General features: G+C 35.5%; 1 protein-coding gene across 1 annotated transcript; it reads right to left on the bottom strand.

The window, feature by feature from the left end:
* Positions 1-6,286: 6,286 nt before the first annotated feature.
* Positions 6,287-9,748, bottom strand: LOC117618932 (glycine-rich protein A3-like). Its single transcript, XM_034348709.1, has 3 exons — positions 9,589-9,748; positions 7,243-7,648; positions 6,287-6,778 (listed from the first exon to the last, which is right to left on the bottom strand). Exons 2-3 carry the CDS (start codon positions 7,622-7,624, stop codon positions 6,549-6,551), a joined length of 612 nt encoding a protein of 203 aa, XP_034204600.1. The 5' UTR covers positions 7,625-7,648; positions 9,589-9,748; the 3' UTR covers positions 6,287-6,548.
* Between the last annotated feature and the right edge of the window lie 4,819 nt (positions 9,749-14,567).

Raw genomic sequence — 14,567 nt, forward strand, 5'->3', positions numbered from 1 at the left:
ATTATTAAGGATAAATATAAAATTATTTGTTGATTACATCCCCAAATTCCACTTTTGGTAACTCATAGCTCACCCATCATCTTCTTCAAGTTCACATACTCAGTTTCAAATCATAGTCCATTGTTAAAACCCTGACAAATTCATTAGATATTGTTCAAAATCTCCCAAATTGATAAATAAAAAATGTCATTTTTGACGAATGGAACAACAGATCCTCTCTTTTGCGTCTTAAAATAAAGTATGGGTACTAAAGAACATTTTGGGTACCGTTAGGCTGGTGCACTCGATAGATTGTAGTGGTGGCAATAAAATTTTTCATTATTTAAAAAAAGAATAATGCTATTCTTATTACATTTGTATGCTATATTTTTATGTCATTTTATACGGCGAATGAGATAGACAATACAACAATTAAAATTAATTTAACATTTGCTATGATTTATTGACACTTTATAATTGACGTGGCAGAATCTGTCACATAAGGTGATATGAGAATGTAGTATACAAATGTGGTAAGAGTAGCATAACTCTTAAAAAATCCAACTCATCTTTCATGTCTTGTTCAGGGAAAATGGCAATACATATAGCAATACTGCTTGTGGAAAAATTTGTACACCCAACTCATCTTTCATGTCCTATTCAGGGAAAATGCCAATACATATAGCAATACGGTTTGTGGCAAACTTTGTACACCCAACTCATCTTTCATGTCCTATTCAGGGACTTATCTTTATTAGAGGGGTGGTCAGTAAAGTAGTCTATAAATGAGGTCTAAATAGCATTATTATATTTTTATATCATATTTAAAAACAAACTAGATATTGTGACAAGTGATGTGTACATGCTATCCTATGTCGATTAACAAATCAACCTCACTAAATGTTGATTGCATCACTTGCTATGTCATCATTTGGTATTCAAATGTTGTAAAAATTATAATCTCTAGCATTGCTTTAATCCTAAATCTACTTATAGTGTGGAAAGGGGATATAAATGCATAATCTGTAAAGGGCCATTGTCACCAAGTAGTTGAATTAACAGAACTAAATCCCCCAAGTAGTCAACAAAACGAAGTACATTCAATGGTTTAAAAGGGACATGCACATAGGACAACTATAGTGCATGTGAGAGTGGGAGCATGTGGCCCCTCATGTAAACCACTCAAATCCCAGGAACATGCAAACCAAAAGGTTGTACAATTTTACTTTTTATTCTTATGGATAAAGAAAGGGGAAAATAAGGAAAATGAAATAAAAATATATTAAAACCAGCAACAACAACATGGCTAGGGACCAAAATCCATGGGGAGCCTGTTGCAGAGTAGGTGAGCAATGAGTTATTCTACTATGGCTGGTTCTTGACTTTTTGACTGCATGAGTTGGTTTTCATTTGTATTTTTTTAGATGAATTATTTTTGTGATATTTTTCTTGATTTGAGAAGATTTGCACAAGTGATCCAACAACCAAGACTTTGGCTGGAAAACTCTTTTAACTAATAATATATAGCTTAATTAGATGGTTGATATGCTTCATGGTTCACGTTGGTCTGAAATGGATCCAACCAAAACGGTATCCTTCTTAGCTACTATTTAATCAAATACCAAGCTTAATTTAAGAAATTCATAATGGCTAAAAGAAACTAAGAAGGAAAAAAATATCATAGGGCCATCCTCTTCAAAACCAACACATGTCTTGTAGATTAGAACTACATCATTTTCGTCAACGAGAGTCTAGTCTAGTGAAAAAAGGCATTGACTGGCAAATTAGTAGTCTCAGTTTTGAACTCCCATAACACCTTAACCTTACTAGTGTGTGTGTGTGAGAAACCCTCTCACCTTGTAAGTTAGGTTATCGCTTGTATTTTAAAAATAAAAAAAAATTCACCATTTTCAAAACATTATTGTTTCTTCTTTTATATATATATATGTGTGTGTGTGTATGTGTGTGTGTGTGTCAAAGTGTTCCTCCATTACTATTTTGATTATAAGGGTTAGGAAGGTGATGATTGAAATTTTTTTTTTTTTTTTTCCTTTTTGGAGTGATTTTCCTAAAAAATTCTCAAAATATGAACCCTTGGGCTACAATGTATCAGAACCAGTGGACCACCATTATGCTTTTCACATGGAAGGCCCAAATTGAGAGAAAATATGTTGATCTTTTTAAGTAGGGGTGAGTACGGTCTGGATTAGATCGGTTTCATTTCAAAATTACGGCCGAATTAATTATAATATAACAATTTGGTTTGATTTTGACAAAAGTTATGAAGAAAACCGAACCGAACCAAACACCAAACCAAACCAATTTAAAACGGTTTAGTTTGGTTTGGTTCGGCTAGTTTGGACCTAAACCCAATTCTCTTTCCTTTTGCATTTTTTCAATATTGTTAACTCAATTACAACCAACAAATTTATAGCTTGTTCCATACTTAAATTATTTTCTGGAGTACGAAAATATCTAGAGCTCAACATGCCATAAAACTTCAAATCTCAATTACTAATATAGCTCAATTCAAATATTCATATATAGTTTTTACCTAATTAGAGTGTTACCTATATAAAATATACACATAAACGGTCCGATTGGTTTAGGCCAATTTACAAAAGCTCAAAATCAAATCAAACCAAACCATATACGATTTGATTCAATTTTTAAACCTTTTAACTTCTTCATGATTCGGTCAGATTGATGCCCACCCTTACTATTAAGTTGGTATCCAAAATAGCAAATCCAAGTTACAATCCAACCCTTCTACCTAGGAAACAAAAAGTCTCAAATATGTAAACACTGTAACAAACCATCATCCTTCATTTAATTTTGCCTTCATTACATTATCCATTACCAATATTAATTTTTGCCTTCATTACATAATTCATGGACATTGCTTATATTAACACTTTATATTTTTCTTTTTGGCCCCAAGGCCCAAAACAAACAAAACGATCAAAACGAAAAAAGGAGTTTTTATCATTACAGCTATTATAAATTGAGGTTTCATATTGCGTTCACAAAATCATCGGTTAATTTTCCACTTAAAAATTATTGATGTCATCAAAATAATTTCTCTAAATGACAATGTTGACTTCATAGATTAGATTGCACATATACTATGAGGTTTAATTATTAAGGTTAATATTGTCATTTGAAGAATTTTTTTTAATTAAATCATCAATTTTTTTTCTACAGAAAATGAAAGAAATGTGTTTTGTGAAAATAATTGAAACCTCATAAAATGTTAATGTAATTTCTGAAACCTCTAGAGATTGTGTTACAACACCACAAACCTCTCATATTATATATGTCACACCCCGGATCGGTTTCGCCGTAACACGATATTGTCCGCTTTGGGCCCCCCTTTCTGTCCTCATGGTTTTGTTTCTAAGAACTCACGAGCAACTTTCCAGTGGGTCACCCATCCTGGGATTGCTTTAGCCCAAACTCGCTCAACTTCGGAGTTCCCATGACTCCGAAGCCAGTGAGCTCCCAAAAGGCCTCGTGCTAGGTGGAGGCGGGCATGTACATAAGGCACATCACCCCCTCTCCGTTGGTCGATGTGGGATGTTATAATATATGTGGTAAGCTTTATACTGTTTTTTCTTTGTGTGAAATGGGTGTTCTACCAAACAGAAAAGAAAAACTAGCCGATAAGGCTTGCACAAAAAACACGGGGCTAGACAGACCAAGAAGATCATCTAAAACAGTATAAATAAGCAGATGGAGGGGGGTCCTCAAAAAACAAACAACCCAACTCCATAGAGATGCTGAATCAACTTTGGTGCTTTAGTTAAAGAGTTGTATATTTATCAAAAAGCATATCGTACTTGTATGACACATTATTATCACCTTTCTTGACCTTTTGACCGATAGCGATACAAGAATAATGACAGGACCCACTTTGAATTTCTCGAAATTCAGGACTAATTCTGTAATTTTTCAGACTTTACTGATGCCGGGCCCACTTACTAACGATGTAGCATTTTTTTTTTAAATCAAGGAAAAGAGGGACGAGACTTTCTGCCGAAATTTCGACAAAGTCTCTCCTGAAAAACGGACATTTACCAAATTTTTCGCTTGTAAATATCACAGTTTAAGAAACCAACTGCCAGCACACACAATGCAATTCACACAGTTTACAAAATAGGCTTCTATCCTTCAGATAATTCAAAGCAGAACCAAATGACCAAATTATGTAATAAACAGTCAGTTTCTCACAATTTCCGCCAGCTTGGGCTCGGGGGATGGGGTGCTGTCGCATGCACGAGAGAGAGAGAGAGAGAGAGAGAGAGAGAGAGAGAGAGAGAGAGAGAGAGAGAGAGAAGAAGAAATTCTGATCTTTTAAAAACTGGATTTTGAAATATTTAAGATTATGCCATTATGCTTCATTTGATCGTAACTTCTTTGTTACAACTCTAATTTGAGCCAACTACATATCTACGGACTCATATCGACGTGATCTACAAAAGTGACCAAAATAACCCTATTCTCAGGGGCAAAATCATAATTTCATAATTTATTCATTTAATTAAATTAAACGAATACTTAAACATGGGTCAGGGTGTTACAAATAATGCGCACACAAATGCGATAAGAGAATCTTTTTTTAAAATTAATAAGAGAATAATTTTAAAAAAATTAATAAGAGAAGAAGTTTTTTTTTTTTTTTTTTGCAAACAATATTTTATTTTAATTTAATTTAAACTATGCATATATATAAAGCAAAAGGCAGAGAATGGTAAAACATTCAAAATACCAGAAAATACTCTTGGTTAATGTAGACATTAAGAATTGAAATTATTAATTAAATGGGGATAATATGATAAATTCACACTTTTTCATATTAAAAAAATTAAAATTAAAAGATAAATCAGATAATGGATCCTATATTTATGGAACACAACTACCCATCATCTTTTTTAATTCTAAAATAAATTTAAATTTTTTTTAAAAAAGCCTCTCACAGGCGCGGAAGCGCGTGCAGAGAGGCTAGTCTAAATTATGCAGAGGAGTATTTGAACTTGAGTGCAAAGAATAATTCTTAAGTAAGATATAAGTGTAGCATCAGTCTGAAATAAAAAAGAGTTTTTATCAAAAATAGCCAAAATTTACCTATACTTTCACAAATGTCAGTTTTTATAACTACTTTCAAAAATAGCCGGAAACACATTTAAAAAGACATATATACCCTTAAAACTAAAACCCACATAAACCTAAAATCCACAACTAAGATGGACTTGGGGAATCAGCAACACAAATCTGAACTCATAATACCTCATGAATGACACCGATAAAGCATGGCAAGAACCTCCTCTTGTTTGGCCAAATTAGCAGAGTTAAACGACGAGAAAGCAATATGTAAATATTTTGACTACTCCCTAACGCTTGTAGGAAGGAGTACGACACATCAAAGTAAACTCTTATTATTCAATTAGACTTAAATAGTCTTGAAAATTTTGTTGTGAGAGATGCATTTCCAAACCAAATCAGCCCTTATTATTCATTGGACTTAGAAAGATTGATGTGGGATCCAAAAAAGTTACTTTGAGGTGTTTTGTTATGTTGGCTACTTTGACTTGAATATAAAAGTGTGTATTGCATGTGATCAGTGCTCTATATGGAGATGGAGGAGGGCGCTACATCTGGGGATGAGGATGGGAGGAATGGAATGTAAAGTTAGAAGATCGAACCCACTCGTGCGATTTCCTTTTCCTAATGTTTACCAAATTCATCTAGAAAAAAAAATATCTAAAATCAAATAGTAGCAGTTTTATGTGGGTTTTAGTTTTGAGTGATTTAAGTCTATTTAGGTGGATTTTGACTATTTTTGAAAGTTTTTATAAAAATTGACATTTATATTACTACGGTTGAGACACAGTAAGGTGATGGATACATTTAAATTCATTTACCGTTCATAGCCAAACTAATCGAATGAGAAATAAAACCTCGTCTCAAAACCTTATCTCTAGGTCTATACCGATATGTAAAATGCTGAACCTTCAAGTTTTAGTTGCTATTGATTATAATTTAATTATGTAGCTGTGCGTTAAGCTAGTTGGTCAAGGGAGGGGACGGGGGCCCGGCTCTGACAGCCTAGCGACTGAGGTAAATCTGGAAATGTTGGGATATTTAAGGGGAGGTTGCGTTGCTCAAGCACAATCGTGCTGCCATCCCTCTTGAAAGAAAGATCGTAAGGAAGAGGAACTAAGGAACAATCTGTTGCCATCCTTACTTGGGCTGTGACACACCCACATGGTAAGAACAGGCTTGTAAAACTATATCAAACAATGCTATAGATTAAACGAAAAACCTTTACTTATTGATTATTAAATCGAAAGATATTTACGACATCAGGGAAAAAAAAACACATTATTTACAATAAAGGAACACAAGACTAAAATGACATGCACAATAGCAGCTTTTCAGAAGGGAAAAAAAAGAATAAAAAGAATAAAAGGCCAAGAATAAATAATGGTAGTCCAATAGTAGTGCAGTATTATCAATAAAGGGATTTAGATCTTGAACTGACGATTATATTTGCCTGGATAAGCTATTAATTACTTCCATTTCTTGAACTTGCCATGCTTTCCATGCTTAAACTTGCCATGTTTGCCATGCTTGAACTTCCCATGACCAAAGCCACCAGGGTAACCCCCATAACCATAGCCGCCGCCGCCACCACCACCACCACCACGCCCATGAACAAGATGGTGAACCCCGTAACCAGCAGCCGCGGCGGCAGCACCCCCAGCTAGCATCGTTCCCATTCCCATGCCAGATCCACGCCCTGTATAATATATATATATATATATATAATTTTTTTTAAGTCAGCACAAATTGCAACAAAGATAATATATTCAATGGTCCTTGTATTATAACTACAGAGAGGTAACAATGCTTGCACTACATGACTTTCTATAAGTTGATGCCTGAGAATGATGTTCTCAAACTCTAATTGATGCTTGTGATCCTCCAAAAACAAAGTGGAACAACGTAATGTAACTCTACCAACAGCCTTTCTAACTATGCTCATATTGAATGGTCATAAGCACCTGTTTTGGATCAGTTGAAACCTTTTTTCTTTTTCAGACCAAATTTAACTGGACAATAATAGTAAACAAGGTAGCTCTATCAAAACCACAAAACTTTGCGTGGTTCAGTTCAGTTCTTGGACAACCCTAATGTTAGGCAAGGTTCCGACAGGCAATTTTGTTGATTTTAGATTGAAAATAAAATAAGTGATTTGAATACCTGAATGATGTGGAGCTGATTGACCTGGATAACTGGCTGGCGGATATCCACCAGCCGCAGGATGGGCGGTTGGTGGATATCCTGCAGGGGGAGTAGGATACCCAGATGGAGGGTACCCACCCGAAGGAGAGTGTCCACCATGGGGAGGGTATCCCCCTTGGGGAGGGTACCCGCCTTGGGGAGGGTACCCGCCTTGAGGAGGGTACCCGCCGTGGGGAGGATACCCGCCTTGGGGAGGGTACCCGCCTTGAGGAGGGTAACCTTGTGGGGGATATCCATTGTGTGATCCAGGCCGGGGAAAGTGTCCAGCAGCAAAGCCAGCAAGATTTGAAAATAGCCCTCTGTCACTAGACTCATCATTGTTGTTTGTTCCCCCTCCCATCTTACTTCAACTTGAAACTAAAGCCTGCATAAAATTATCATTCAATAAATCATTGGGGAAAAGAAAGTAATACGAAGGAAGCAAACACAGCCAACAGCCACACCCAAATCACATCATACTGTTCCTTGGAACAATTCACTACTGTGACAGAGTCCAAATGAACAGATATTATTAAATGCAATGTGACCATTTACTTCTTAAACAGAGGTCCTTTTATCAAAATGGTTTCCACTTTATGGGTTATAGTTAATAGCAACTACTATTCTGCTAAACTTCAAATGAATAGAGAACATCTTGGAACCAAGCTACCACAGCCATGATAAAGAGAATTTCCAATCACAACCTAGCTCTACCTATTGTGCACAAGTGTATATAGAAAATTGGGAAGAATATCAGCAATTCAACTCTCCAAATAAACCAAATTTAAGAGCATGCATCCATGTAGTGGACGCATGAGAATGTTAAGATGGATGATAGGAGTGACTAGAAAAGGCAGAATTAACAATCACCGTATTAGAAAAATATTGGAACACACACCTGGAAACACCCATAAACGAAGGTAAAATACTAAGATATGGACTAAGACTTATATGACATCACGAAAAATGAAAAATTCTGAAAGAAAAAAATTTCTGATTTGAAATACGACACATAATAAAAAAGGGTGTAAGATGGTACTTCAGATAATAGGACCGGTATGTATGAGATCAAGGCAAGTATGACGATGATGATCAGTAATTGAACTTGTCAAATGAAATCCGTTAAACATTTTGCTAATAATTTCCTTTATAGGTCTTTACAAAAACAAAGAATCCATTAAATGTGTGATAAATCTCTATTAGATTTTAAAAATGAGAAATACCGAAAAGGGATGTCTTCTTTTTCCAAGGCTAATTCAACACCCTCTGGTGTCAAAAGTTCACCAGATATGCAGCAACTCTATAGAAAAAATATTTAAAAACCATATACCTCTAGCAGTGAAGGGTACAACTTACAACCTATTGTTTAAACACCAATAAAATTATGGAATTGTGAAAGTGATTTTCTTTTACCATTTAAGTAAAGCCCCCCTTACTATCAAAACACCCCATCAGTTCAAACTTTTTCAGAAGGTTCAATGAAATGAACACAATTCTAATGGAGGCTACACCACCTCGAGCCCTTAAAGGCCACGCTTTTGAACATTGAACTCTAATAAATCTGATGATCTAAAGAAAGAAAGACACATATAATACTACACCCAATTGCCACATGATACCATATGAAACACTAATTCCTAACTTTTGCTACCTTTTTTTTTTCTTTTGGTATGGCTTTGACCAAAGGATAATTTCATGATCATTATGTGACATAGCGACGTTTAAATTAAGCACATAATGAACAATGTACCTCAATGTCTATCATAATGGATACTTATCACAATGAAAATGAAATCCCAAAAGAAGCCCATGTAATTTTGTTTTTTACACAAGCGATATAGGGGAGGGTGATACGAACACATGACTTTCGATATAGAAGTAACCGTTTTTAACCACTTGAGCTACAAAGGCCCATGTTATTAAAAGCATGGTTTTGGAAAGGATGAAGAGAAAAGCTGTTAGCAGCAATTCCATCCATAAGGAAGATGAAATTCATGAAATCACAATGCAAGAAGAAACCTCCTTTTCTAGAATTCGAAATCCATGATCTCAAATATCCCATGACCAACCCACCATTAAGATTCAAACAAGAAACCCATGTTCAATTCAGGCATAGTTTTCAGAAAAATGAAAAGAAAAGCGGTTTCATCGACTGCATTCAACAACAACGATAAGAACAAAGAAAGAAAAACAAATTCATAAATCTACATACCCAGAAGAAAATTCTTAGAGCAACAAAAGATCATCACGATTTCAAAAGAAAATAATATAATTATTCATAGTGAATAGGCGGCAATTATTGGAAGAAATATTGAGATTGCTCACCAAATTGATGGAGGTTGCAGACTCTTCGAAACGGTGGTTTGTGGTGTGACAATTTTTTAGAAGTGTTTCTTTTTTCTCTTGTTAAGATTGCATGCGCGGTTCCTTCGAGGCTTCGACCTTAAACAAACACAAACAAATGCGTGTGCAAAACGTTTTGTCCTTTTTCTTTTTTTGGTCTAATACGTGTTCAAATTTTTTTTATACAAGCGGATATTAGAAGAGGGAAAATAGAACTTAAGAAAAGAACGGTGGATAAGATGTAAAATAATTTGTGAGAAAAAGAAAAAAAAAATATGTAAAATACTTTAAAATAGGAAGTTGTTGAAAATGAGGAGGAGAGAGTAAAAGAAGTGGGAAGAATAGATAGATGCTAATTTGTTAAGAACTACTGGATTAATTATTTTCATTTAGAACTAAATCACTCACGCGCTAATTATTCTGTTAGATAAGGATAGAAATATGGCGTAAATTTTTGTTTGCATTTTTGAGGTGCGGTGATACTCTTTTTTCTTGACCGGATTTTTCTCTATTGGGATTTTTTTATGGCAAGGTTTTAATGAGGCCACATTATCGCCCTTCATTCGTTTGTAAACTTTTATCGTTTGTTTGGTGCTAGTAATGAATGAAAATTTTCTATTTGATCCAAAAAAAAAAAAAAAAAAAGGTTTACGTCGTGAACTGTTCAATGTTCAGATTCTCATTTGAAAATTATTCTTGTAAAATCATTCTAAGCATATCGAATCGGGCCCAATTTGATTTGGTTACCACCAAGTTTTTCTATGAGAGCCGATTTTATCCGAAGTGTTCACTGATTATGGTTTGATCAGTGATTGGAGGTGGGTTGGATGTAACTAACTGTGCTCATCTGTACTTGAATACGATATCTAAATTTATAATTTGGCAATGCATGTATATGTAACATACTAACATTTATCTTACAACATAAGTTTGGTAAGAGGTGTCATGCTACACAATGCAAATGCACATTAAATATGTTCTATTTTGTTTTGTTTTGTTTTTTTTTTTATACAAGCAATATTGAAAGAGATAGAATCGGACTTAAGACTTCAAATGCATAGGTAAATGCTCTTAATCACTTGTGTTACATACCCTTTGTACATATTATATTTTGTTTGATAAAAGGATCATAAGGGCGTCAACGGACCTTATTTGACGTGAAAGACTAGACTTGGGTCAAAGCTAAATGAGTCATTAGGGTCTCTATGAGCTCGCAATTTATAATCTGTATTATGTCTTATACAATAATTATTATTAGAGTGCTGCTAAACGAACTCTAAAATTAACTGAGTACACCCTAATATTATAATTAAAATATAAAATTAACTACACCCTAATATTTTAATTAAAATATAAAATTAACTAAGTACACCCTATAGAACTACCAAAAACACCACTAGTACACCCTAATACTATTTTATAGTTGATTTTCAGCTTTATTTTTTTAATAATGTTTATAAATCTTTGATTTTTCATATGGATTTATGCTTCTACTAAAATTGTTGACATTTTTTTTGCAATTCCAAATTCTTGTAATCACCACCTCTTTCGTTAATGGAACAGCGTGCAAGACATCAGGAGTCGTTTGGTACGAAAGATTGTCATGGACTAGACTAAATAATAGTACTATCTTGGATTGGCTTGGCTTGGCCTAAGTTGGATAACACTTGTACTGCGTTTGGTATATGTTGGACTAATACTAGATTTTTTTATTTTTTGAATTTTTGAATTTTTAAAAATATATCAAAGTGAATTTATTTTTTTTATTTTTTATTTTTCTTCTCTCTCTCTCTCTCTCCGCATCTTAACACTTTCTTCTTCCTCCCGCTTGCTTCTTCTTCTCCATCCTCCTCCTCCTATTCTTCTTCTAATTCTATTTTTCTCCTTCTTTTTTTCTGAAATTTTTTCTCTTTGCTTTTATTTTTTTCCAGAAATTTTTTCTCTTTGCTTTTTTTTTTTTCCCGAATTTTTTTCTCTTTGCTTCTTCTCAATCTACTTCGTCTTCTACTTCTCCCTTTGCTTGCACTATCGTCGTTCGTCTCACAGTCGCCATCGTTGCACAGTCGCTATCGTTCACAACCCATAGTTCAAGCTGCGAAGTCATTGTCTCTCATCGGTGCTTGTCGAAACTGATTGGAATTGGCTGCGTGTGCCTTTGACAGTCGAGGATTGGATCAGTTGTAGGCACTGGGATGGTAGGTGGTTATGGATGTCGCTAGCGCTTGGGTGGTTGCAGGCGCTTTGGTTGTTGCAGGCGCTTGGGTCTCGGAACTGTCTAGTCCGCCCTTTTCAAATGGGTCTCATTAAGAACACCTAAGCCCAATTCATTTGTGTCCTTCCAAAACTGTTTTCTATTGGCCTGTTCTAAGCCCCACATTGAGGTGGACGTGCACGAATAACAAGACTTTTTCCCCCAAAGCTAGTGCTCTTAGGTGTACTTTTGGTTCACTAAAATTGATCAAGTTTCCTGTTTTTCACTTATAAGAGCGGCTCCAGCGGGGAAGCCCAGCCCGAGGCGAGGGGAGAAAAAAAAAAAAAAAAAGTCGTTCCACCGCGCAGCCCAGGCCCGGGGGTGGTGTGGGACCCACCAACTCGGGCCAGCCCGAAGGCGAGACGAGCCCGAGGTCCAGCCCGCGTATGCTGACGTCAGCCCTCGCGTCACGCTGACGTCAGCTAGCGCGTTTCAAATTTTTTTACCGTTGGCGCGTGCAACGGTACTCTGCCACGTGTCGCCTCCCCAGCCTTCCGATCTGCTTCTCCGAATCCATCCTACGGCTGAGGCTTTTTTGGGCAATAAAAATATGAAAAAAAATCGTAAATTTTTTTAAAAATTTCTAAAAAATTCTGATATTTTTTTTTTCTTTCTATAAATACCTATTAATACCCTTCACTTTCAACACCAATACTCTTACATTTCATTATACTTCTACTATTATTCACTCTTTTTACTCAACATTTTCCTCTTTTTCATCTAGCATTTTGATTTCATATTTTTATGGCTTCTTCTATCGAAACCGGAGGGGCTTGGAGCACCATGGAAGATGTTTCCTTGTGTGAGGCTTGGCTCCAAATTTGTCATTGTCCCGTGTTCGGCAATGAGATGAAATTTTTTCATATGTGGAAAAAAATTCATGCCGAATTTTGTGAAAAAATTCCGGGGTCTACTCGTACGGAGATGGCATTATCCAGTAGGTGGAAAATTCTCAATAAAGAGTTGGGAAAATGGAGGAAAATGGAGAAATGCCCTAGCAAAAGCGATGGACAACTATAGAAGTGGGCAAAATCGTACTAACGAGGTAAGTATTTTATAATTTTTGTTTTATTAAGTTTAATCTCCTAATATATATATTTTGTTAATATTGCTTGCATTTTCAATATTTTGTTCATATTGCTTGCATTTTCAATATTTTGTTAATATTGCTTGCATTTTCAATATGTTGTTAATATTTCTTGCATTTTCAATATTTTGTTAATATTGCTTGTATTTTCAATATGTTGTTAATATTTCTTGCATATCCAATATATTTTAAATATTTATTGCATTTCCATTTTTTTTGTTAAATAGATGATTCAAGCACAAATGTGGTTCGGTGCAACTGGGGGTGGCAAAAAAAGTTTCAACCATCATGAATGTTGGGAGGTGGTGAAATATTGCAAACGCTTCATAATTATTCCGACGGGTCCGGAGGTTGTGTTAAACGAGACGCCTCTCCGTGATTCAATGACATCGGATTCACCTCTCGATTCTCCTATGAGTCAAGACTCACCCATCGAAAAGGAGCCGAGGCCCATTGGCCGAAAGGCCGCGAAGAAGAAGAAAGCGGGTAATTCAAGCAATCAAAATTCACAATTTTTGGAGGAAATTGCAAGGCAAAACGGCATAAGAATAGAAATGGAGCAAAAACGCCAAGATAACGAGTTGGCCCTTCAAGCTGAGTATGCACGAGAAAGGGAGTATTTGCGCAAAAAAAGATATGGACAAGACGGATCGGGAAACCATGGCGATGGATACAAGTCATATGTCCCCTGAAACAAAACAATTTTGGAAGCTAGAACGAAGGGATGTTATGAGAAGAAGACTTTTTCGGGATGATGGGCCTAGCAACACGGATTGGTTAAATGATGGAAACCATTAAATTAGTTAGCATACCTTTTATGTATTTGTATTTTAGTTGTTTTCTATTAAAGTTGTTGTAATTCATGTATTTTATTTTAGTAGTAATTCGTAATGACTTGTATTACATTTCATTATTTAATAAACAAAGCATTCAATAAATTACCTTTTTATTCAACATATTCCATACTTCAAACAAAACATAATAAAAATAAAAAAAAAGTACAAACAAGGCACAATAATAATAACCAACCACAACCAAACCATAATAAATAAAAATACAACACAACCTAACCATAACTAAATAAAACATAACCAAAGCATCTATGCTCCATCATTCATCTTCATTGCCTTTCACCGCCCATAGATGCTCCATCAAGTGAACTTGACGCATTTCATGAATATACGAAGATTGCATCTCCGTATATCGATCTATCATTCGGGTCATCAAATGACCATCCCTCACCAACGGTTCCGGCTCAAACGGTTCTCCATTTGGCCCCATAGGCCTTTCATAAATCCGTGTCAAAGCCGTGTTCATTGGATCCGGTTAGTAGACCTCTAAAGCATCATAATCGTACTCATCCTCCACAATCATATTATGGAGGATGATGCAAGTCATCATAATGCTTTTGAGGATCTCCTCATCAAACATATGGGCCGCACCTCGAATAATCAACCACCGAGCTTGAAGGATGCCAAAACACCTTTCGACATCTTTCCTGTATCCCTCTTGATATGTAGCAAATAATTTTTGCTTCTGGGATCAGGAATTTGGAATGGATTTGACAAAAGTCGTCCACCTCGGGTAGATGCCATCAGCTAGATAGTATCCCGTTTGGTATAC

This window comes from Prunus dulcis, chromosome 2, assembly GCF_902201215.1.
Source record: "Prunus dulcis chromosome 2, ALMONDv2, whole genome shotgun sequence".
NCBI lineage: Eukaryota > Viridiplantae > Streptophyta > Magnoliopsida > Rosales > Rosaceae > Prunus > Prunus dulcis.

Bases quoted from the DNA above. Each gene is read 5' to 3' on its own strand.
- LOC117618932 (XM_034348709.1), bottom strand. From the start codon at position 7,624: ATGGGAGGGGGAACAAACAACAATGATGAGTCTAGTGACAGAGGGCTA. The intron at 6,779-7,242 runs GTATTCAAATCA...TATATTATACAG, and splicing joins ATCAGCTCCACATCATTCAG to GGCGTGGATCTGGCATGGGA.